The 23419-nt window shown below is 41.6% G+C and overlaps 1 protein-coding gene across 7 annotated transcripts in view; it reads left to right on the top strand.

Annotated features, from left to right (window-relative positions):
- Window positions 1–822: 822 nt before the first annotated feature.
- The window catches only part of LOC124040388 (cytohesin-1-like), a 34933-nt gene continuing 12336 nt past the window's right edge, over window positions 823–23419 (top strand). For 2 of the 7 annotated variants that reach the window (XM_046357538.1, XM_046357533.1), the window contains exons 1-2: window positions 823–1009; window positions 16197–16279. Coding sequence is in view for 1 of the 7 variants with exons in the window: in XM_046357533.1 (XP_046213489.1) it covers window positions 979–1009; window positions 16197–16279 (114 nt within the window). In the remaining 6 variants the exon portion in view is untranslated. The other 5 variants (XM_046357535.1, XM_046357539.1, XM_046357537.1 and 2 more) reach the window with 5 other exon arrangements.

Genomic DNA, 23419 nt, shown 5'->3' with positions numbered 1-23419 from the left:
TGTATACTCTCACATCTTTGCACTCTCGCTCCATCTCTCTCTCTCGCTTTCATTGCTATGATGGAGAGTTAAAAAGGTCCTTTAGCCTGTCATCACGTCATTCACCATTCAGAGGTCAAGCTCCATAAATCTGTCATCACTAGTTACCACAGCCACAAAGTCATAAACCCCTTCCATTTCTATAATTTTTCTTCTTAAAATTTGATTTTAAACGTAACCCTAACCTTAACCACACTGCTAACTTTATGCCTAACACTAACCTTAATTTAAGATAAAAAAGCTAATGTTTCCAATGTTGACTTTGTGACTGTGGTAACTAGTGGACACTATAAACTGAGTACACAAAATATTATCCAAGACAGACTGACCAGGTGAATCCATGTGAAAGCTATGATCCCTGATTGATGTCACTTGTTAAATCAAATCCACTTCAGACATTGTAGATAAAGGGGAAGAGACAGGTTAAATCATTATTTTTAAGCCTTAAGACACAAATTGTGTGTGTGCCATTTATGGGCAAGACACAATATTTAAGTTCCTTTGAACAGGGTATGGTAGAAATGCAACACTGCTGGTTTCCCATGCTTCCCAGTTTCCCATGTGTATCAAGAATGGTCCACCACCAAAAGGACATCCAGGCAACCTGACCGTTGCCACAGCTGTGGGAAGCATTGGAGTCAACATGGGCAGCAAGGGTGCTTGTGTGACTTCTGGGGGTGGAGCTTAGCGAATATCGGAATAGCAAAGCTTCTGATTGGCTGCCCAGTAGCAAGTATTACTAAACCACGCCTTGTTTCACCGCATGGGACGCCCCAGTTCTGAGTCAATTCACAGCCGTTACACGTCATTTTAAGATAGAAAGTCGACAAAAAGTCAACCTCTAAATAGATATATATCTGAGCGCTCCAATTAATAGTTGCTACGTGAGCAGCAATTTGTAAAGTTTTTGAAAGGATTCGTAGTTTACAGAAAGGCTACATGATGGTTCTGAAGTCGGCAGACGGAGTGGGTAAGTAGCACCAGACTTAATTAGCCAATGCTATTTGATGTAGGACTTAGCTTTATAAACTGTTAATACTTGTATGCTATTTATTTTTCCTCTAAGTTATTGCTACCTTGTTTCTGTTGGCTATTAGTAACATGTTTTCGCTGTGCCTTTTACGGTTGACTGGCTAAAATAACTTACCCAGCCTGCAATAGCGCAACAGGTCTTCATATGCTAATTTCCAGACGACCTTAGAACAAAAGGTTCATTTAGCGGACTGAGTTGAGGCCATGCAGCGGTGTGTGCACTGTGTATCACCTGAAATCATAATGCGTGTGTGTCTACGATACATCGTTCCTACATCAGCCGAAGACGTAAGATGCGTTTTCCAAAACACCATGCAGCGAGAGTGTTTGCTAAGTGCATTGTTGAGGCATGTGTCGATACTAATTGGATCAAAAGAAAAGCAGTGCTGCTCCGATCAGCTTTCTCCATTCAAATCTTACCACAAAGAGCAACTGAAGGCAATAAAAGTACTTACTTTATGTTCGTATTCCTATCTTTATTTATTATTGTTGCATTGTCGAAAAGGAACCTGCAAGTAAGCATTTAGTTGGACGATGTATTCCATGCCTATCCAGAACATACGAATAATAAACTTAAACAACTTCTCTGGTAGAAAACAGCAGTTGTGGACTCAAGTCACATGACAAATGTGAATAATTTAGACTTGAAAATAAAATGACTTGATTTGAGATTGACTTGAAATTACAAATAATTTGTAGTCTGCAAATTGACCGCAAGACTTCCAAACAGATACATAATAATTTCAAACCTTGCATACATTTGCAGTGTTTCTTCTGGATCAAAATGTGTCTTAGGTGGTGGGGGCGTGGCAGTCGGCATGGCCAACAGTGCTGTCGCCAACTGAACATTTTAAAAGCCATCCTGTTGGCGGCAGTGACAAAAGTACCCAGTTTTAGAGCTCATTTCCTGCAATTATACACATTTTGCAGTGGGGCTGAGAGAGAAATGCTAATTTATGCCTGGATTCACCTAGCCAGTCTATGTCATGGAAGGAGCAAGTGTTGGGGGGGAAATAAAATCACGGGCTGCCAGTTGGCGGAATCCTGGTGTACGTGGCTTAATCTACACACAGCCAGAGACAGTAGCCACAGCATCGCCCTTGGAAAAGAAAAAAAACACTGCAACAGATTGGCTAGTGAAACGCCCACTCTGCACTCTGATTGGACCTTCAAACTGTCAATCAACACAGGTCGGTTGAGCTAGCGAACAGATTGTTGATTTGCTGTACAGATATAGGATCGGGTGCAGTGCAAACGTCAAATTGTAGAAAGAGAGGATTGCCATAATAAATAAATATGCAGCTCCCTTTTTGAGCTTGTCTCATCGCTGCAACTCCCCAATGGGTTCCTCCGAAACATGACCCGCAAAACCGCGCATCTTAACACCAGCCCGCTAAACCCGGGAGCGAGCCGCACAAATGTGTCAGAGGAAACGCGTTAAACTCATGACCAAGGTCAGCCTGCAGGTGCCCGTCCCGCCACAAGGAGTCACCAGAGTGAAGTATTTGAAATATTTGCTTTTGCTTTCACACGTTTCTAATACTACAATAATTGCTAGCATTTCATAATTCCATTACCTTACTGTTTATTGCAAAACGTAGACATTTCTGTTTCTTCTTGTTTGAAACGAATGATCCACTCCAATTTGCATACCGTCCAAACAGATCCACAGATAATGCAATTTCAATCGCAAGCAGCACTGCCCTTTCCCACCTGGACAAAAGGAACACCTATGTGAGAATGCTGTTCATTGACTACAGCTCAGCGTTCAACACTATAGTGTCCACAAAGCTCATCCTTAAGCTAAGGACCCTGGGACTAAACATCTCCCTCTGCAACTGGATCCTGGACTTCCTGACGGGCTGTCCACAGGTGGTAAGGGTAGGTAACAACACATCTGTCACGCTGATCCTCAACACCGGTGCCCCTCAAGGGGTGCGTGCTTAGTCCCCTCCTGTACTCCCTGTTCACCCACGACTGCGTGGCCAAGCACGACTCCAACGCCATCAAGTTTGCTGATGACACAACGGTGGTAGGCCTGATCACCGACAACGTTCAGACAGCCTATAGGGAGGAGGTCAGATACCTGGCAGTGTGGTGCCAGGACAAAAACCTCTCCCTCAATGTGAGCAAGACAAAGGAGATGATCGTGGACTACAGGAAAAGGAGGGTCGAACAGGCCCACATTAACATTGACGGGGCTGGAGCGTGTCGAGAGCTTCAAGTTCCTTGGTGTCCACATCACCAACAAACGATCATGGTTCAAACACACCAAGACAGTTGTGAAGAGGGCACAACAACACATTTCCCCCCTCAGGAGACTGAAAAGATTTGACATGGGTCCTGAGATCCTCAAAGTTCTACAGCTGCACCATCGAGAGCATCCTGACAGGTTGCTATAGAAGGTAGTGTATACTTTTTTTTCATTTAACCCATATTTTACCGGGTAAGTTGACTGAGAACACTATCATTTACAGCAACGACCTGGGGTATATGGCCCAATACATCACTGGGGCCAAGCTATATACTAGGCATTGTCAGAGGAAGGCCCAAAAAACTGTCAGACTCCAGTCACCCAAATCATAGACTGATCTCTCTGCTACCGCACGGCAAGCGCTACCGGCGCTCCAAGTTTAGGTCCCATAGGCTCCTTAACAGCTTCTAATCCCAAGCTATAAGACTGCTGAACAATTAATCAAATGCCCCCCCCCCCCCCCCCCCATCATCATCCTTGACTCTGTATCGGTATCCCCTGTATATACGCTACCTGTCAAATTTTTTGATCACATACTCATTCAGGGGGGTTTTCTTAATTTTTACTATTTTCTGCGTTGTAGAATAATAGTGAAGTCATCAAAACTATGAAATAACACATGGAATCATGTAGTAACCAATAAAGTGTTAAACAAATCAAAATATATCTCAAATGATTGCCTCGCCTGGTTCACCAACTACTTCTCTGATAGAGTTCAGTGTGTCAAATCGGAGGGTCTGCTGTCCGGACCTCTGGCAGTCTCTATGGGGGTGCCACAGGGTTCAATTCTTGGACCGACTCTCTTCTCTGTATACATCAATGAGGTCGCTCTTGCTGCTGGTGAGTCCCTGATCCATCTCTACGCAGACGACACCATTCTGTATACTTCCGGCCCTTCTTTGGACACTGTGTTAACAACCCTCCAGGCAAGCTTCAATGCCATACAACTCTCCTTCCGTGGCCTCCAATTGCTCTTAAATACAAGTAAAACTAAATGCATGCTCTGCAACCGATCGCTACCTGCACCCAACATCACTACTCTGGACGGCTCTGACATAGAATACGTGGACAACTACAAATACTTAGGTGTCTGGTTAGACTGTAAACTCTCCTTCCAGACCCATATCAAACATCTCCAATCCAAAGTTAAATCTAGAATTGGCTTCCTATTTCGCAACAAAGCATCCTTCACTCATGCTGCCAAACATACCCTTGTAAAACTGACCATCCTACCAATCCTCGACTTTGGCGACGTCATTTACAAAATAGCCTCCAATACCCTACTCAACAAATTGGATGCAGTCTATCACAGTGCAATCTGTTTTGTCACCAAAGCCCCATATACTACCCACCATTGCGACCTGTACGCTCTCGTTGGCTGGCACTCGCTTCATACTCGTCGCCAAACCCACTGGCTCCATGTCATCTACAAGACCCTGCTAGGTAAAGTCCCCCCTTATCTCAGCTCGCTGGTCACCATAGCATCTCCCACCTGTAGCACATGCTCCAGCAGGTATATCTCTCTAGTCACCCCCAAAACCAATTCTTTCTTTGGCCACCTCTCCTTCCAGTTCTCTGCTGCCAATGACTGGAACGAACTACAAAAATCTCTGAAACTGGAAACACTTATCTCCCTCACTAGCTTTAAGCACCAACTGTCAGAGCATCTTACAGATTACTGCACCTGTACATAGCCCACCTATAATTTAGCCCAAACAACTACCTCTTTCCCAACTGTATTTAATTAATTAATTAATTTGGCTCCTTTGCACCCCATTATTTTTATTTCTACTTTGCACCTTCTTCCATTGCAAAACTACCATTCCAGTGTTTTACTTGCTATATTGTATTTACTTTGCCACCATGGCCTTTTTTGCCTTTACCTCCCTTCTCACCTAATTTGCTCACATTGTATATAGACTTGTTTATACTGTATTATTGACTGTATGTTTGTTTTACTACATGTGTAACTCTGTGTCGTTGTATCTGTCGAACTGCTTTGCTTCATCTTGGCCAGGTCGCAATTGTAAATGAGAACTTGTTCTCAACTTGCCTACCTGGTTAAATAAAGGTGAAATAAAAAATAAATAAATATTTGGGATTCTTCAAATAGCCACCCTTTGTGTTGATGACAGCTTTGCACGCTCTTGGCATTCTCTCAACAAGCTTCATGAGGTAGTCACCTGGAATGCATTTCAGTTAACTTTTTTTTAAAGGCACACCTGTTATTTTGGGGAATTTCTTTCCTTCTTAATGCGTTTGAGCCAATCGGTTGTGTTGTGACGAGGTACGGGTGGTATACAGAAGATAGCCCTATATGGCAAGAACAGCTCAAATAAGCAAAGAGAAACAACAGTCCATTACTTTAAGACATTTTAAGGAACTTTGAAAGTTTCTTCAAGTGCCGTTGCAAAAACTATGATGAAACTAGCTCTCATGAGGACCGCCACAGGAAAGGATGACCGGGTTACCTCTGCCGCAGCGGATACGTTCATTAAGAGTTACCAGCCTCAGAAAGTGCAGCCCAAGTAAATGCTTCAGAGTTCAAGCAACAGACACATCTCAACATCAACTGTTCAGAGGACACTGTGTGAATCAGGCCTTCATGGTCAAATTGCTGCAAAGAAACCACTACTGAAGGACACCGATAAGAAAAAGAGACTTGCTTGGGCCAAGAAACATGTGCAATGGATCTTAGACGGTTGGAAAAGCATTCCTCATGAAGCTGGATGAGAGAATGCCAAGAGTGTGCAAAGCTGTCATCAATGCAAAGGGTGGCTACTTTGAAGAATCTAAAATGTATTTGGATTTATTTTTTAAGAAAAGTACATGTTTAAAGCTGATAATTGATCGCATGGTGCAAGAATGAATGCAATTATTTGAACGTTATGATGGACACAGCTTTGTAGAAACAAAAACATACACAGCCTCTGCTCAACAAGCTGTAGAACAAATCGTTTGTTGAGTATTGATCCTATTCCGGCCTCTAGAAAAGGGGACCGTCTTAAACAGTTAAACCAAAGGGAACGTTTTGGGATTTACAAACTACAGGCCACTAAATACCCTGGTTTAAATGAAGATATGGATTTACAAACTACAGGCCACTAAATACCCTGGTTTAAATGAAGATATGGATTTACAAACTACAGGCCACTCAGTACCCTGGTTTAAATGAAGATATGGATTTACAAACTACAGGCCACTAAATACCTGGTTTAAATGAAGATATGGATTTACAAACTACAGGCCACTAAGTACCCTGGTTTAAATGAAGATATGGATTTACAAACTACAGGCCACTAAATACCCTGCTTTAAATGAAGATATGGATTTACAAACTACAGGCCACTAAATACCCTGGTTTAAATGAAGATATGGATTTACAAACTACAGGCCACTAAATACCCTGGTTTAAATGAAGATATGGATTTACAAACTACAGGCCACTAAATACACTTGTTTAAATGGAGATATGGATTTACAAACTACAGGCCACTAAATACCCTGGTTTAAATGGAGATATGGATTTCTCACCCTTCCTGTAGGGTCGTGATGGGTCCATTTGCTGTCATCTAGTGGACATTTTGCTCTATTGCCCTCAGCTATGTTTTGCTGTGTACTATGGTATATTTAGCTTTCTTATTCTTGACATTTCTCCCAGTCATATTTAAGATTAGAACTACATTTCAGTGTTCTGATACTTCTAGTTTGGAGTTGCAAGTCAAATGGCAATAAAATTAAATCGCTTACCTTTGAAGATCTTCATCTTTTTGCAATCCCAAATGTCTGTTACACAATGATAAAGTCCTTCTTTATGTCCCAAAATGTCAATTTATTTGGCGCGTTTGATTCAGAAATACACAGGTTCCAACTCACACAACATGCCTACAAAGTATCTAATAAGTTACCTGTAAACTTGGTCCAAACATTTCAAACAACGTTCCTAATCCAACCTCAGGTATCCTAAAATGTAAATAATCGATAAAATTTAATAATAATAATAATAATCTGTTTTCAATACCAAAGAAAAACAATGAGGAGCGCACTCCTGTTCACACGCACCAAAAGACCAAAGTCCTTCTGAGTGACACATGGAAAGAATAGGACTACTTCTTAATTTCTCAAAAGAAAATCATCGAACAATTTCTAAAGACTTCTAGTGGAAGCCATAGGAACTGCAATTTGGATCCTAATAAATTGGGTTTCCCATAGAAAAGCGTTGGAAAATCCAATGCCCACAATTTTTATTATTATTATTTTTATCCCCCTGGATGGATTGTCCTCGGTGTTTTGCCTGCCAAATCAGTTCTGTTATACTCACAGATATTATCGTAACAGTTTTAGAAACTTTAGAGTGTTCTCTATGCATATCCTGGCTTCTGGACCTGAGTAACAGGCAGTTTACTTTGGGCACGCTTTTAATCCAGATGTCAAAATACTGCCCACTAGCCTTAAGAAGTTGATGCTTTTGGGAGACTGGGATCAGGTCTGTCCAGAGGTTCTTTGCATCAACTTAGTATCAGTAACTGAAACTGTAGCTAATGGACTCGCAGCAGTCCAACCCGGAAGCACACATTAAGTAATACTCACTGAGGTTTATGTACTATAGCATCTCTTAGAGGACAAGTTGTTTATGTTGCCTGATTTTTAAAAAGAAAAGAAAAAGAAAAGTGAAATAATTGGACAGAGTGCCCCTTGTTGCATAATGGCTTGTTTATCATTAAGTCAGAGATCATATTCAGTGCTGGAGGTCATTGGTGTACAGTCACAGTCATGAGTACACATACCTTGGGCTATGTGTGAGAGTCCACAGGGTGGAGACTGTGTATAATGCTTGGAGGGAAAGAGGGAGGAGTTGCGGGGGAGGGGTCCCCCCCCCCTGTCATGTTAGTGATTTCTCAACAAATGGTAGAGTGATTGAGCTGAACACTCCTCTGGTTCACACACACTTGCTCTCTCGTGCTCTTCCTCACGCCCTCTGTGGTGTGGTGGAGCAGCTCGACTGTTACCTTGCTCGCTCTCTCATTACAAGTTTGTAGTAGTGTAGTGATGTGAAAGACAGATGGTAAGCTTGGCAGGTAATTAAGGGTTAAGAACAGTCCCTGGTTGCAGGGGAGAGGGGGGCAGTGTTGGTTATTTTAGTATTTCACCACGGGATTGGAGGGCTCAGAGGGACTGGGACTGTCTGGGTTATACTGCTTGGCTGTATTGGTGGGTTGCACTGGGACAGAAGAACCAGGCTGGTCTGCTGTACTCGGAGAGAAGTCTGGACTATATTATTGAGAGACTACTACTGCCAGACTGGAGTTTTTCTGGACTGGGTGAGAAGTGTCTGGTACTGGACCTGGGAAATTCATTCTACAGGTACAGTAGACAAGACTGGAGACTGTGTGTGTGAGTGGGCTCTGTGGAGACTGGTAGAAGGACTAAAGGGTGAAGCAAGTGTTCTGGACCTGTGTTATACTGGTAACAGTGGGAGGACTGGGAGAGACCTGCGTCTGGACCTGTGTTATACTGGTAACCGTGGAAGGACTGGGAGAGACAAACTCTCTCAGGTAGGAACACTACACGCTGTGTGTCTCCCTTTTCCCGCTCATATTATCGTCACACTGCTAGGAAACAGCCACCTCTTGACATCAGGAAACACACAGCAAAAAAAATGTACATGCTGTATCAGCTGATAATGCAATGTGTGTGTGTGTTAAGGTCTGATTGAGAGATGCAACAGTAACTGCACGCTCTTATCAGTGCGTGGGCAGAACAGTGCATGCGTGTGTCTGTTTGGGTGGACAAGACTACACAATGTAACCAAACTATCCCTCCCAAGCCTTCTCAATACCCACCAGAAACATTGAACTGCTGTCATATACTGGTAGCTAGTTTTAACAAATGTATCAGGTCAATGCTGATTGGTAAAATATCCACAATACAAAAGATGATTCTTCGTTGTTTTAAATGTGTTTATTGATAGAAGAGGAGCCATTTAGACTCCAAGTGGCCTGAACATAGACTCTTTACCATTACAGCACTAGTTAACCCATTGATTACAGCACTAGTTAACCCATTGATTACAGCACTAGTTAACCCATTGATTACAGCACTAGTTAACCCATTGATTACAGCACTAGTTAACCCATTGATTACAGCACTAGTTAACCCATTGATTACAGCACTAGTTAACCCATTGATTACAGCACTAGTTAACCCATTGATTACAGCACTAGTTAACCCATTGATTACAGCACTAGTTAACCCATTGATTACAGCACTAGTTAACCCATTGATTACAGCACTAGTTAACCCATTGATTACAGCACTAGTTAACCCATGGATTACAGCACTAGTTAACCCATGGATTACAGCACTAGTTAACCCATGGATTACAGCACTAGTTAACCCATGGATTACAGCACTAGTTAACCCATTGAATACAGCACTAGTTAACCCATTACAGCATTCATGGTGTTGTCACAGAAACACCTTTCACCACATTTGTCCTCCAACTTTAGCATCCCACCTTCTTTGTGTCCGCTTTCTTTTATATATGAAAGGTATTGCTGGCAACAAAGCCATGCACGACCTAGTCATGATTGACGTAAATTCCTGCCTACGGCTTAGTATGAAATGTAGCCGTAATGCTGAGGCAGCATTGGCACGCACTACACTCTTAAGCTCTTGATGGTTGCTAGGCAGCACCCGTTACTACTATCCTCCTGGCAGTTCTACACTTTAGGAGGCATGTCATGGATCCATAGAGGATTACTGTGGGAATAGATATTACTGAATGACGAACATATTGGAATAAAGTAGGCTAATGCAATTGAAGGCATCAAATTATTGCTTACTGAAAGTCATCCAATTTGGAATATATTTACAGCAATATTTCCAGTGGTGTAGAGTAATTAGGTAAAAATACTATAAAGTACTACCTAAGTACTTTTTTTTGGGTATCTGTACATTACTTTACCATTCATATTTTTGACAACTTTTATTCCATTACATTCCTAAAGAAAATAGTATACTTTTTACTCCTTACATTTCCCTGACACCCAAAAGTACTCCTTACATGTTGAATGCTTAGCAGGACACACATTTTCCAATTCATGTACTTATCAGGAGAACATCCCTGGTTATCTCTACTGCCTCTGATCTGGCAGACTCACTAAACACAAATGCTTCGTTTGTAAATTATGTCTGACTGTCCAGAAATAAACAAGAAAATCGTGCTGTCTAGGTTGCTTAATATAAGTGTAACAGTTTAGCGTTCCTCCATCCCCTCGCCCCCACCCCGGGCTCGAACCAGGGACCCTCTGCACACATAGACAACTGACACCCACGAAGCATCGTTACCCATCGCTCCATAAAAGCCGCGGCCCTTGCAGAGCAAGGGGAACCACTACTTCAAGGTCTCAGAGCGAGTGACGTCACGATTGAAGCGCTATTAACGCGCACCAACGCTAACTAGCTAGCCGTTTCACATCGGTTTCACTCACTCCCCTTTTGACCTCCTCCTTTTCCGCAGCAACCAGTCAACAGCATCAATATAACAGTTTAACTTTAGTTCGTCCCCACGCCCCTACCCGGGTTCTAACCAGGGACCCTCTGCACACAGACAACTGACAACCACGAAGCATCGTTACCCATCACTCCAAAAAAGCTGCGGCCCTTGCCGAGCAAGGGGAACCACTACTTCAAGGTCTCAGAGCGAGTGATGTCACCGATTGAAACGCTATTACCACGCATCACCGCTAACTAGCTAGCCATTTCACATCGGTTACATAAGGAATTTGAAATGATTTATACTTTTACTTTTGATACTTAAATATACTTAACCAAATAATTTCACTCTAGTTTTACTCGAGTAATTTTCTTTTAAGGTATCTTTACTTTTACTCAAGTATGACAATTGGGTACTTTTTCCACTACTGACTATTTCTGCACCATTTCACGCTGCTTTGAGACAAGCATGGGGACATGCTCAATCAATGTTAGATTTTTCTTTCCACTGAATCTCCGTTTGGATATTGGTTGGGCCAGAATTAGGCTTTGGAAATGTTAGATGAGGTGAGTGCTGCTCATGATCATCTTGTCTAGTTGGCTCATTTATTTACACTGATCAGAACATTTAGCCAGGCTGTTGTGTAGCTTAACAAGCGGATTATTTTGCTCTTCACTTGCAGTTGCTCAGTAGCCTAGGCCTACTCCCAACCAAACGCCTGTGACTTGTCTTAATCAATCCAATGTGATTTTGTTTCACTGAACCTCTATGTATATTTGGTTAATTCTCTGGCTGGGCAAATACGTGGTATAGGTCATCTCTTTGTTTGCTGATCTATCACTGATTTATTTTATCTGGGTGGTTCGATCCCTGAATGCTGATTGGCTGACAGCCGCGGTATATCAAACCGTATACCACGGGTATGACACAACATATACATTTTTACTGCTCTAATTACGTTGATAACCAGTTTATAATAGCAATAAGGCACGAGGAGGTGTGGTACAGCAGTTCCTCCTTTAAAAGTTGCGAGCTTACACTGCGGGACTTAGAGGTACCCAGCATCACGGCTTCATTGCTACAGACCTCCGCAAGGGAGAGTTAGTGTTCATTATGCATTTGGGTCCCAAGCTTTTTATATGACCAATCATACATATCGAGACGAATTTGACACGAGCCACTCATCCCTGGTGACTTTCTTCAGCAAAGATGGCTGACAAAACATTACGGTGGAAGCAAATGTCAGGAATTATAATGTTATAACGAGTCAAGCAAAAAAAATTCAATTTAGAGGAATATGTTAGTTCATGTAGAGACAAACGATTGTGCATATTTTTTTTGTCATAAAGTAAATGTACAAAAATCACTATTTAGCAAGTTAGCTGACTAGCTAACATTAGCCAGCTAGCTAGCTAATTTTATGACATGAGTATGACATTGTAATTCAGGTTGATTTAATGTTTTAGGGACTCCTGAGAACCAGCAAACCAGGTCGTCTTGTGACACAGTGGATGTAAAGAATCTAGCTAGCTAAAGCTTTTACTGCACGTTGAATGTACAACTATTTTTAATTTTTATTTTTGTGTAGTGGAGGATAAAAGTAACTCTATGCCTATGGATGTGTAGCTAGCTACATTATGTAGCTGATATGTGTATGGAACCTAAAACGTTAGGTTCTGAACTAATATTCATACCAATGGATGTGTAGCTAGCTAGGGTAGGGTAGCCTAGTGGTTAGAGCGTTGGACTAGTAACCGAAAGGTTGCAAGTTCGAATCCCCGAGCTGACAAGGTACAAAATCTGTCGTTCTGCCCCTGAACAGGCAGTTAACCCACTGTTCCTAGGCCGTCATTGAAAATAAGAATTTGTTCTAAACTGACTTGCCTAGTTAAATAAAGGTAAAAAAAAATGTAGCTGATCTGTGTATGGAACCTAAAACGTTAGGTTCTGAACGAATATTTATACCAATGAACCTCAGCTATCATAGTTGTATCAAGTTCAAGTCTGAATGGCATTAATGAAGCCTATGGATTGAGTGGAATATAATCACTTTATTGTGCCAAGGATGCAAGTCCTATATACATGTACTGTAGTTATTACCACGCATGAGATGCCCACAGTGTAGCCTGTGCATTGAATATATTCACTGATCATGTACTCTTCCTTGGCAAATAAAGGTGTTGTTCAGGTATGAATCTCTGAGACATTCTTTTTCAGTCATATCCATTACCAGGTGTATCAAACTCCATTCTTTGAATGATGCCATGACTGCATGTATGTATTACAGATATATACTTCAACAGTGTTTACCACTCCTGCTCCTGGGACATCAATGATTACACATTGTAACTATGCAATAGACTAGAAACATGATATAAGTCTAGGCTGATTTGTAATTCATATATACAGGGAAAAAAACTGCATATCTAACTCCCTTCATCTGCATTAATCTGAGGACACAGGATAGGTGTAGTATTTCAGTGAGATACTTAATTTCAACCAGTGGAGAATGTGAAACGCTTTATTGAAAGTTAGTTATCCAGGTGTTATTAATACATACATTATAAATATAATTGTAATATTATAAAGTTCAATCAGTTCTTCAATGCACATATGGTGTGCATTATAAAGAAAGAGGAGGTGTAGCAGACAGAACTATATACCTAGGTGTCATCTAAAATAACCCTAATTTATAAGACTGTTCTTAATTGATTAATGGTGGTGTTACCATCTATGTGAAGCTAGCCACAATAGTGGACTTTGCGGTTCGTCTTCAAAATAAAAGTATGGCATGATTCTATTTGTATACATTTGCATTACTGTCAATGACACTTTTTTTTATTTTGAAGGCAAACCACAAATTCCACTTGTGGCTAGCTTCACAACACATAACTCGGTCTGGGTCGAGCCTCACTAGCCAGATGAAGCAAGCTGGCTGCTTATAACATTAGCTTTGGACAACAGGGTTAAGTAGCCAGCTAGCTATTTATTTTCTTGAACTGAAGTTCAATTTCAATAGGCGAACAACAAGTGGCAACCTAGCTAATACTTACTAACAAGGATTCCTAAATCATTGCTAACAATTATGAAAATTACTGTAGTTTCTACTGGTCATTGTTTTCAGGCTTATTGTTTTATACTGTTCAATACAATCAGAATGGAGAAAGACCCATTTAAATAATTTAGAATGTATGTGTTGCCACCCTAGGGTCACACACTACTCATAAAGCAAATGTAGAACTTTTATTAATCAAAAACATAAAATACTTAAAAATGCCATATGATATTTTGGCCATATCGCCCAGCCCTAGTCTGAGGACGTCGGGAGATGGATGTGGTAACCGGCCACTAGGGGCAACAGTGAACGCCGTCAGCTACAAGTAGTTTTTGGTTTTGCGTTGTGGACGGGGATGGCGGATGTGTGTTTGGAATCAGAGGCAGATGCTAAGGTTGTATTTATGAGTCTAGCAATAGAAAGTAGTTTTTTCATATTTTTGCTTTATGCCTACCCCAAATCTTAATCCTTACTTTAACCATTTGGAGTGATTGCCTAACCTTAAGAGTTAATGCCTAGACTTAACACTAACCTTTAAAAATTGGAATTTAATGCCTAAATTTAACCTTGGTGTTTAACTTTGACGTTTAAAACAACTTCTAAATTTGACGTTTGAGAAATCTCTTGACGTGAGACAAGAGATTGTGTAGATTATTTTTGCTTGATTGTGTATGGGCATCTCCAAAAGCCCATGGAGGTTGTGAAATATGAACATGAGACTCTCATTCTTTGGAAATATAAATTATTATTTTACGAGTTTTGGAAACCCTAATCTACTGCCAGAAGATTAGAAATGGGCCATTTTCTACTTTTCAACTGAGGTAAACAACCAATACTAGCCTGGATTGTCCCACCACCTGCCAACCCCTCTTTACGCTACTGCTGCCCTCTGTTCATCATATATGCATAGTCACTTTAACCATATCTACATGTACATACTACCTTAATCAGCCTGACTAACCGGTGTCTGTATAGCCTTGCTACTTTTATAGCCTCGCTACTGTTTTTTATTTATTTCTTTACTTACCTATTGTTCACCTAATACCTTTTTTTGCACTATTGGTTAGAGCCAATAGCCTGTAAGTAAGCATTTCACTGTTGGATTCGGCGCACATGACAAACTTTGATTTGATGTTCTGGAGATGTCTCTCTTCAGCTCTTCCACCTCTCCCTCGCTGGCTGTTATTTTGGCCCCCAGGGCTGAAAAACCACGAAAAGAATCATCAGTGAACATTCAATCTACCATAGGTTTAAAAAATGTGAAATAGAAAGGTTAACTAGACAGACTAACTATTTCCTTTTTAAGTCAATGTTAATCATTACCTGCATTCTCCGTCTCACTGGCTGTCACTCTGGCCCCCATGGTTGACAGTTCGCTGCTTGGGCTGAAATTATGGACATTTTTTAATGCTCACATAAGCCAGATAATTTATTTTGGACCACTTTTTTTGTTGTATTTTACCCCCCTTTTCCCAATTTCAGTTACGATCTTGTGTCATTGCTGCAACTCCCCAATGGGCTCAGGAGAGGCAAAGGTCAAGTCATGCGTCCTCTGAAACATGACCCGCCATATCGCACTCCTTATCACCTGCCCGCTTAACCCGGAAGCCAGCTGCACCAATGTTTCTGAGGAAACACTGTTCAACTGACGACCGCAGTCAAGCCTGCAGCCACCTGGCCAGCCACAAGGAGTGGTGTGCAATGTGATGAGCCAAGTAAAGCCCCCCCCCCAAAACCTCACCTATAACCCGGAACTCCCTGTCACGGCCATTGGTGATACAGCCTGGGATCGAACCCGGGTCTGTAGTGATGCCTCTAACACTGCGGAGGGGGGAAGCGAGGGAGAAAAATAAATACCCCCCCTCCTCTCCTGAAATATCACATGGATTTTGGGAGTGTGTGTGCTCGCGGATGTGATGTTATTCTCAGCTTCAATGTTAAAATGGGAGCTGATAGTTTGGTCCCCTGATCCAGCCTACTTCAGCTGCCCTATGGTGTAATGGGTGTGTCCTTTCTTCCTCCCTGATGGACATGTGGTTCTCTCTTTCTCTTATCTTTGTACTGCATATATTGTTCAGGCCTGTGTGGGCGTCTGGAAGGTTTTGGTTGGTCTTGTGAGTGCTTGCGGGATGGGGAGAGGGTGGGATGGAGAGAGAGAGGGATGTGGCTGGTTTGTAGTGTGTGTGTGTCACCCCAGTCAGTGGCTAGGAGGGTGTTGGGGAGGTATTATTTTGATTGATCTAGGCTATGTTGCCATGGTGACCCATAGCACTGTTATTCTCACCTCCCCCCTCGCTCTCTCTCTCACCCCTCTTTAGTACCTGATGATCTGAGTCCCGAGGAGAGACAGGAGTTGGAGAGCATCCGCCGTAGGAAACTAGAACTACTGCAGGACATACAGGTAATACACACAGAGTAGCAAACCGCTGGCACTTTCAAACCATTACTGCCAAATGCAAAGCAGCTGATTCTGTTATGGAATGTCAACTTTCTCTCTCTGCGGTTTCAATTGCTTAATGAAATGTGAAATCCAAGAACTGCATGTCCAAAGAATTAGGACCTCCTTCTCCCCTACACTTGACCCTAATTTCTGCAGTGCACAGTATGCCTCTTCACTAACCAGTCATGATAGGAGACAAAGAGAAGGAAGAGAATGCATTATGTCCACTAGAGCGTTACACTCTTTCATGATAGATGAGGCTCTGTCTAGGGCTGTGTTTGTGTGTTTCTGTCTAGCCTAGTACTGCACTTCCCCCATACCCAGCATTTACCCTCTGATCTGGAAGAACCAGGACAGCGGAGTCAATCACCACCTTCTGGAGACACCTGAAACCCCACCTCTTTAAGGAATACCTAGGATAGGTTAAGTAATCCCTCTCACCCCACCCCCCCCCTACGTTTTAGATGCACTATTGTTAAGTGACTGTCCCACTGGATGTCATAAGGTGAATGCACCAATTTGTAAGTCGCTCTGGATAAGAGCGTCTGCTAAATGACTTAAATGTAAATGTAAATGTAAGAATTCGATCCTACAAATGGGATTGTGTGTGTATGTGCATACAGTACCAGTCAAAAGTTTGGGCACAGTTACACATTCCAGGGTTTTTCTTTATTATTCTACAATGCAGAAAATAGACTATGAAATAACACATGGAATCATGTAGTTACCAAAAAAAAGTTTAACAAATTAAAATATATTTTCTATTTTTCGAAGTAGCCGATCTTTGCCTCGATGACAGCTTTGTACACTCTTGGCATCCTCTCAACCAGCTTCATGGGGAATGCTTTTCCAACAGTCTTCAATGAGTTCCAACATATGCTGAGCACTTGTTGACTGCTTTTCCTTCACTCTGTGTTCCAACTCATCCGATACCATCTCAATTGGGTTGAGAGTGGGTGATTGTGGAGGCCAGGTCATCTGATTTGTGGTGGAAAAAGTACCCAATTGTCATACTTGAGTAAAAGTATAGATACCTTAATAGAAAGTTACTCATGTCAGCCAGTAAAATACCACTTGAGTAAAAGTATTTGGTTTTAAATATACTCATGTATCAAAAGTTAATGTAAAAATAATTTATAATTCCTTATATTAAGTGTGACTGGATAGCCAGGGTCACACTCCAACACCAACATTATTTACAAAAGATGCATTTGTGTTTAGTGAGTCCGCCAGACCCGAGGCAGTAGGGATGGCCACGTGTTCTCTTGATAAGTGTGTGAATTTGCCTATTTTCCTGTCCCGTTAAGCATTCAAAATGCAATGAGTACTTTTGGTTGTCAGGGAAAATGTATGGAGTAAAAAGTACAACATTTTCTTTAGGAATGTAGTGAAGTAAAAGTAGTCCAATATAAATAGTAAAGCTACTAGTAGTAAAGCTACTTAAGTAGTAGTTTATCTTCTTTGGGACTGGGGGGCAGTATTGAATAGCTTGGCTGAATAAGGTGCCCAGAGTAAACTGCCTGTTACTCAGGCCCAGGAGCTAGAATATGCATATGATATAATAATTAGTATGCTGTTGGAATGATGTCTGTGAGTGTAACAGAACTCATATGGCAGGCAAAAGCCTGAGAGAAAATCCAACCAGGAAGTGGGAATCTGAGGTTTGTATAAAGTGTAAATGGGGTCAGATTTCACTTCCTAAGGCTTCCACTAGTCAGCAGTCTTTAGAACCTTGTTTCAGGCTTCTACTGTGAAGGGGGAGTGAATGAGAGCTGTTTGAGTCAGGTGTCTGGCAGAATGCCATGAGCTAAGTCACGCGCACGGCCGTGAGTGCGAGCTGCGTTCCTTTTCACTTCTAAAGGCAAAGGAATTGTCCGGTTGGAATATTATTGAAGATTTATGATAAAAACATCCTCAAGATTGATTATATACATTGTTTGACATGTTTCTATGAACTGTAATGGAACTGTTTTGATTTTTTGTCTGGACTAAGTGCCTGCCCTTGTGAATTTGGATATTTGAACTAAACGCGTGAACAAAAAGGAGGTATTTGGACATAAATTATGAACTTTATCGAAACAAAACAAACATTTTATTGGGGACCTGGGATTCCTGGGAGTGCATTCCGATGAAGATCATCAAAGGTAAGTGAATATTTATAATGCTATATCTGAATTTTGTGACACCTCTCCTTGGTTTGAAAATGGCTGTATGTTTTTCTGTGGCTAGGTGCTGACCTAACATAATTGCATGGTGTGCTTTTACTGTAAAGTTTTTTAAAAATCCGACAGCGGTTGCATTAAGGAGAAGTTTATCTATAATCGTTTGTATAACACTTGTATCTTAGATCAATGTTTATGATGAGTATTTCTGTAATTTGATGTGGCTTTCTGCACTTTCACCGGATGTTTGTTTGAGACGATGCATTTCTGAACATAACGCACCAATTTCAAATGAGGTTATTGGATATAAAGATGAACATTATCGAACAAAACACACATTTATTGTCTAACATGGAGTCCTGAGAGTGCCATGAGGTGAAGATCATCAAAGGTTAGTGATTAATTTTAACACTATTTCTGTCTTTTGTGACACCTCTCCTTCTTTGGAAAATGGCTGTATTGTTTTCTGTGGCTAGGTGCTGACCTAACATAATCACAAAGTGTGCTTTCGCCGTAAAGTAAAGTAGTTTTTAAATCAGACACTGTGGCTGGATTAACAAGAAGGTTATCCTTAAAATGGTGTATAGTACTTGTATGTTTGAGGAATTTTAATTATGAGATTTCTGTTTGAATTTGGCGCCCTGCAATTTCACTGGATGTTGGCGAGGTGGGATGCTAGCGTCCCACATATCCTAGAGAGGTTAAAGTATTTTTACCTATGTACTTTACACCACTGCATCTGATGCAGCACTCAGTTTCTCTCCTTCTTGGTCAAATAGCCATTATACAGCCTGGAGGTTGTTGAAAACAAAATGATAGTCCCACTAAGCGCAAACCAGATGGCTGCAAAATGCCATGCTGGTTAAGTGTGCCTTAAATAAATCAGACAGTCACCAGCAAAGCACCCCCACACATCACGCCTCCTCCGTGCTTCACGGTGGGAACCACACATGAGGAGACCATCCGTTCACCTACTCTGCGTCTCAAAGACACGGCAGTTGGAACCAAAAATCTAATTTTCACTCATCAGACCAAAGGATAGATTTCCACCAGTCTAATGTTCATTGCTCGTGTTTCTTGGCCCAAGAAAGTCTCCTTCTTATTGGTGGCTGTTAGTGGTTTCTTTGCAGCAATTCGACCATGAAGGCCTGATTCACGCAGTCTCCTCTGTACAGTTCATGTTGAGATGTGTCTGTTACTTGAACTCTGAAGCATTTATTTGGGCTGCAATTTCTGAGGCTGGTAACTTTTTAATGAACTTATCCTCTGCAGCAGAGGTAACTCTGGGTCTTCCTTTCCTGTGGCGGTCTTCACGAGGGCCAGTTTCATCATAGTGCTTGATGGTTTTTGCGACTGCACATAAAGAAACTTTCAAAGTTCTTGAAATGTTCTGTATTGACTGACCTTCATGCCTTAAAGTAATGATGAATTGTCGTTCCTTTGCTTATTTGAGCCGTTTTTGAAATAATATGGACTTGGTCTTTTACCAAATTGGGATATATTCTGTATACCTTGTCCCAACACAACTGATTGACTCAAATGCATTACGAAGGAAAGAAATTCCACCAATTTAACTTTTAGCAAGGCACATCTGTTAATTGAAATGCATTCCAGGTGACTACCTCATGAAGCTGGTTGAGAGAATTCCAACAGTGTGCAAAGCTGTCAAGGCAAGGGTGGTTACTTTAAAAAATATATTTTGTTAAATAAATCACTTTTTTGGTTACTACATGTTTCCATATGTTATTTTATAGTTTTGATGTCTAAACTATTCTACAATGTCGAAAATAGTAAAAATAATGAAAAACCCTTGAATGAGTAGGTGTCAACATTTGACTGGTACTCTATATACAGCGCATTTGGAAAGTTTTCAGACCCATTGACTTCTTCCACATTTTTTAACATTAGCCTTATTCTAAAATCTATTAAATTGTTTTTTCATTTACATAAGTATTCTGACCCTTTACTCAGTACTTTGTTGAAGCACCTTTGGCAGCGATTACAGCCTTGAGTCGTCTTTGGTATGACGCTACAAGCTTGGCACACCTGTATTTGGAGAGTTCCTCCCATTCTTCTCTGCAGATCCTCTCAACATCTGTCAGGTTGGATGGGGAGTGTTACTGCACAGCTATTTTCAGGTCTCTCCAGAGATGTTCAATTCCAGGCTCTGGCTGGGTCACTCAAGGACATTCAGAGACGTGTCCCAAAGCCACTGCTGCGTTGTCTTGGCTGTGTGCTATGGTTGTTGTCCTGTTGGAAGGTGAACCCCTCCCCCCAGTCCAAGGTCCTGAGTGCTCTAGAGCGGGTTTTCATCAAGGATCTCTCTGTACTTGGCTCCGTTCAGCTTTCCCTCGATCCTGACTAGTTTCCCAGTCCTTGCCGCTGAAAAACATCCCCACAGCATGATGCTGCCACCACCTTGCTCCACCATAGGGATGGTGCCAGGTTTCTTCCAGACATGACACTTGGCATTCAGGCCAAATAGTTTTTATTTGGGTTAATCAGACCAAAGAATCTTGTTTCTCATGGTCTGAGAGGCGTCTTTTGGCAAACTTCAAGCGGGATGTCATGTGCTTTTTTTGCTGAGGATTGTCTTCTGTCTGGTTACTCTACCATAAAGGCCTGATTGGTGGAGTCCTGCAGAGATTGTTGTCCATCTGGAATATTCTCCCATCCCCACAGAAGAACTCTAGAGCCCTGTCAGAGTGACCATCGGGTTCTTGGTCACCTCCCTGACCTGACCAAGGCCCTTCTCCCCCGATTGCTCAGTTTGGCTGGACCGCCAGCTCTAGGAAGAGTCTTGGTGGTTCCAAACTTCTTCCATTTAAGAGTGATGGAGGCCACTATGTTCTTAGGGACCTTCAATGCTGCAGACATTTTTTTGGTACCCTTCCCCAGATCTGTGCCTCGACACAATCCTGTCTCGGAGCTCTACAGACAATTCCTTCAACCTCATGGCTTGGTTTTTGCTCTGACATGCACTGTCAACTGTGGGACCTTATATAAACAGGTGTGTGCCTTTCCAAATCATGTCCAATCAATTGAATATACCACAGGTGGACTCCAATCAAGTTGTAGAAACATCTCAAGGATGATCAATAGAAACAGGATGCACCTGAGCTCAAATTCGAGTCTCATAGCAAAGGGTCTGAATACTTATGCAAGGTATTTCAGTTTTTTATTTTTGCCATTGGAACACAGGAGTAATGGGCCTCTGTACGCCCATGTAGATATTCCATAGAAAATCAGCCGTTTCCAGCTACAATCGTCATTTACAACATTAACAATGTCTACACTGTATTTCTGATGAGTTTGATATTTAAAAAAAAAACGCCATTTCTAAGTGACCCCAAACCTTTGAACGTGTGTGTGTGTGTGAGATTTGTTTTTAACACGCGCACACACACTGAACAAAAATATAAACGCAACATGCAACAATTTCAAAGATTTTGTTGAGTTACAGTTCATATAAGGAAACCAATCAATTTTAAATAAATGAATAATTTCCAAATATTTGGATTTCACATGACTGGGCAGGGGCGCAGCCATGGGCATAGGCCGACCCACTTGGGAGCCAGGCCCAGCCAATCAGGAGTTTTTCCCCACAAAAGGGCTTTATTACAGACATACTCCTACAGTACATACAGTGCCTTGCGAAAGTATTCGGCCCCCTTGAACTTTGCGACCTTTTGCCACATTTCAGGCTTCAAACATAAAGATATAAAACTGTATTTTTTTTGTGAAGAATCAACAACAAGTGGGACACAATCATGAAGTGGAACGACATTTATTGGATATTTCAAACTTTTTTAACAAATCAAAAACTGAAAAATTGGGCGTGCAAAATTATTCAGCCCCCTTAAGTTAATACTTTGTAGCAATTACAGCTGTAAGTCGCTTGGGGTATGTCTCTATCAGTTTTGCACATCGAGAGACTGAAATTTTTTCCCATTCCTCCTTGCAAAACAGCTCGAGCTCAGTGAGGTTGGATGGAGAGCATTTGTGAACAGCAGTTTTCAGTTCTTTCCACAGATTCTCGATTGGATTCAGGTCTGGACTTTGACTTGGCCATTCTAACACCTGGATATGTTTATTTTTGAACCATTCCATTGTAGATTTTGCTTTATGTTTTGGATCATTGTCTTGTTGGAAGACAAATCTCCGTCCCAGTCTCAGGTCTTTTGCAGACTCCATCAGGTTTTCTTCCAGAATGGTCCTGTATTTGGCTCATCCATCTTCCCATCAATTTTAACCATCTTCCCTGTCTCTGCTGAAGAAAAGCAGGCCCAAACCATGATGCTGCCACCACCATTTTTGACAGTGGGGATGGTATGTTCAGGGTGATGAGCTGTGTTGCTTTTACGCCAAACATAACGTTTTGCATTGTTGCCAAAAAGTTCAATTTTGGTTTCATCTGACCAGAGCACCTTCTTCCACATGTTTGGTGTGTCTCCCAGGTGGCTTGTGGCAAACTTTAAATGACACTTTTTATGGATATCTTTTAGAAATGGCTTTCTTCTTGCCACTCTTCCATAAAGGCCAGATTTGTGCAATATACGACTGATTGTTGTCCTATGGACAGAGTCTCCCACCTCAGCTGTAGATCTCTGCAGTTCATCCAGAGTGATCATGGGCCTCTTGGCTGCATCTCTGATCAGTCTTCTCCTTGTATGAGCTGAAAGTCTAGAGGGACGGCCAGGTCTTGGTAGATTTGCAGTGGTCTGATACTCCTTCCATTTCAATATTATCGCTTGCACAGTGCTCCTTGGGATGTTTAAAGCTTGGGAAATCTTTTTGTATCCAAATCCGGCTTTAAACTTCTCCACAACAGTATCTCGGACCTGCCTGGTGTGTTCCTTGTTCTTCATGATGCTCTCTGCGCTTTTAACGGACCTCTGAGACTCACAGTGCAGGTGCATTTATACGGAGACTTGATTAC

Source organism: Oncorhynchus gorbuscha, linkage group LG07 (assembly GCF_021184085.1).
Source record: "Oncorhynchus gorbuscha isolate QuinsamMale2020 ecotype Even-year linkage group LG07, OgorEven_v1.0, whole genome shotgun sequence".
Taxonomy (NCBI): Eukaryota; Metazoa; Chordata; class Actinopteri; order Salmoniformes; family Salmonidae; genus Oncorhynchus; species Oncorhynchus gorbuscha.
This window is presented reverse-complemented; position numbering and strand designations above follow the sequence as displayed.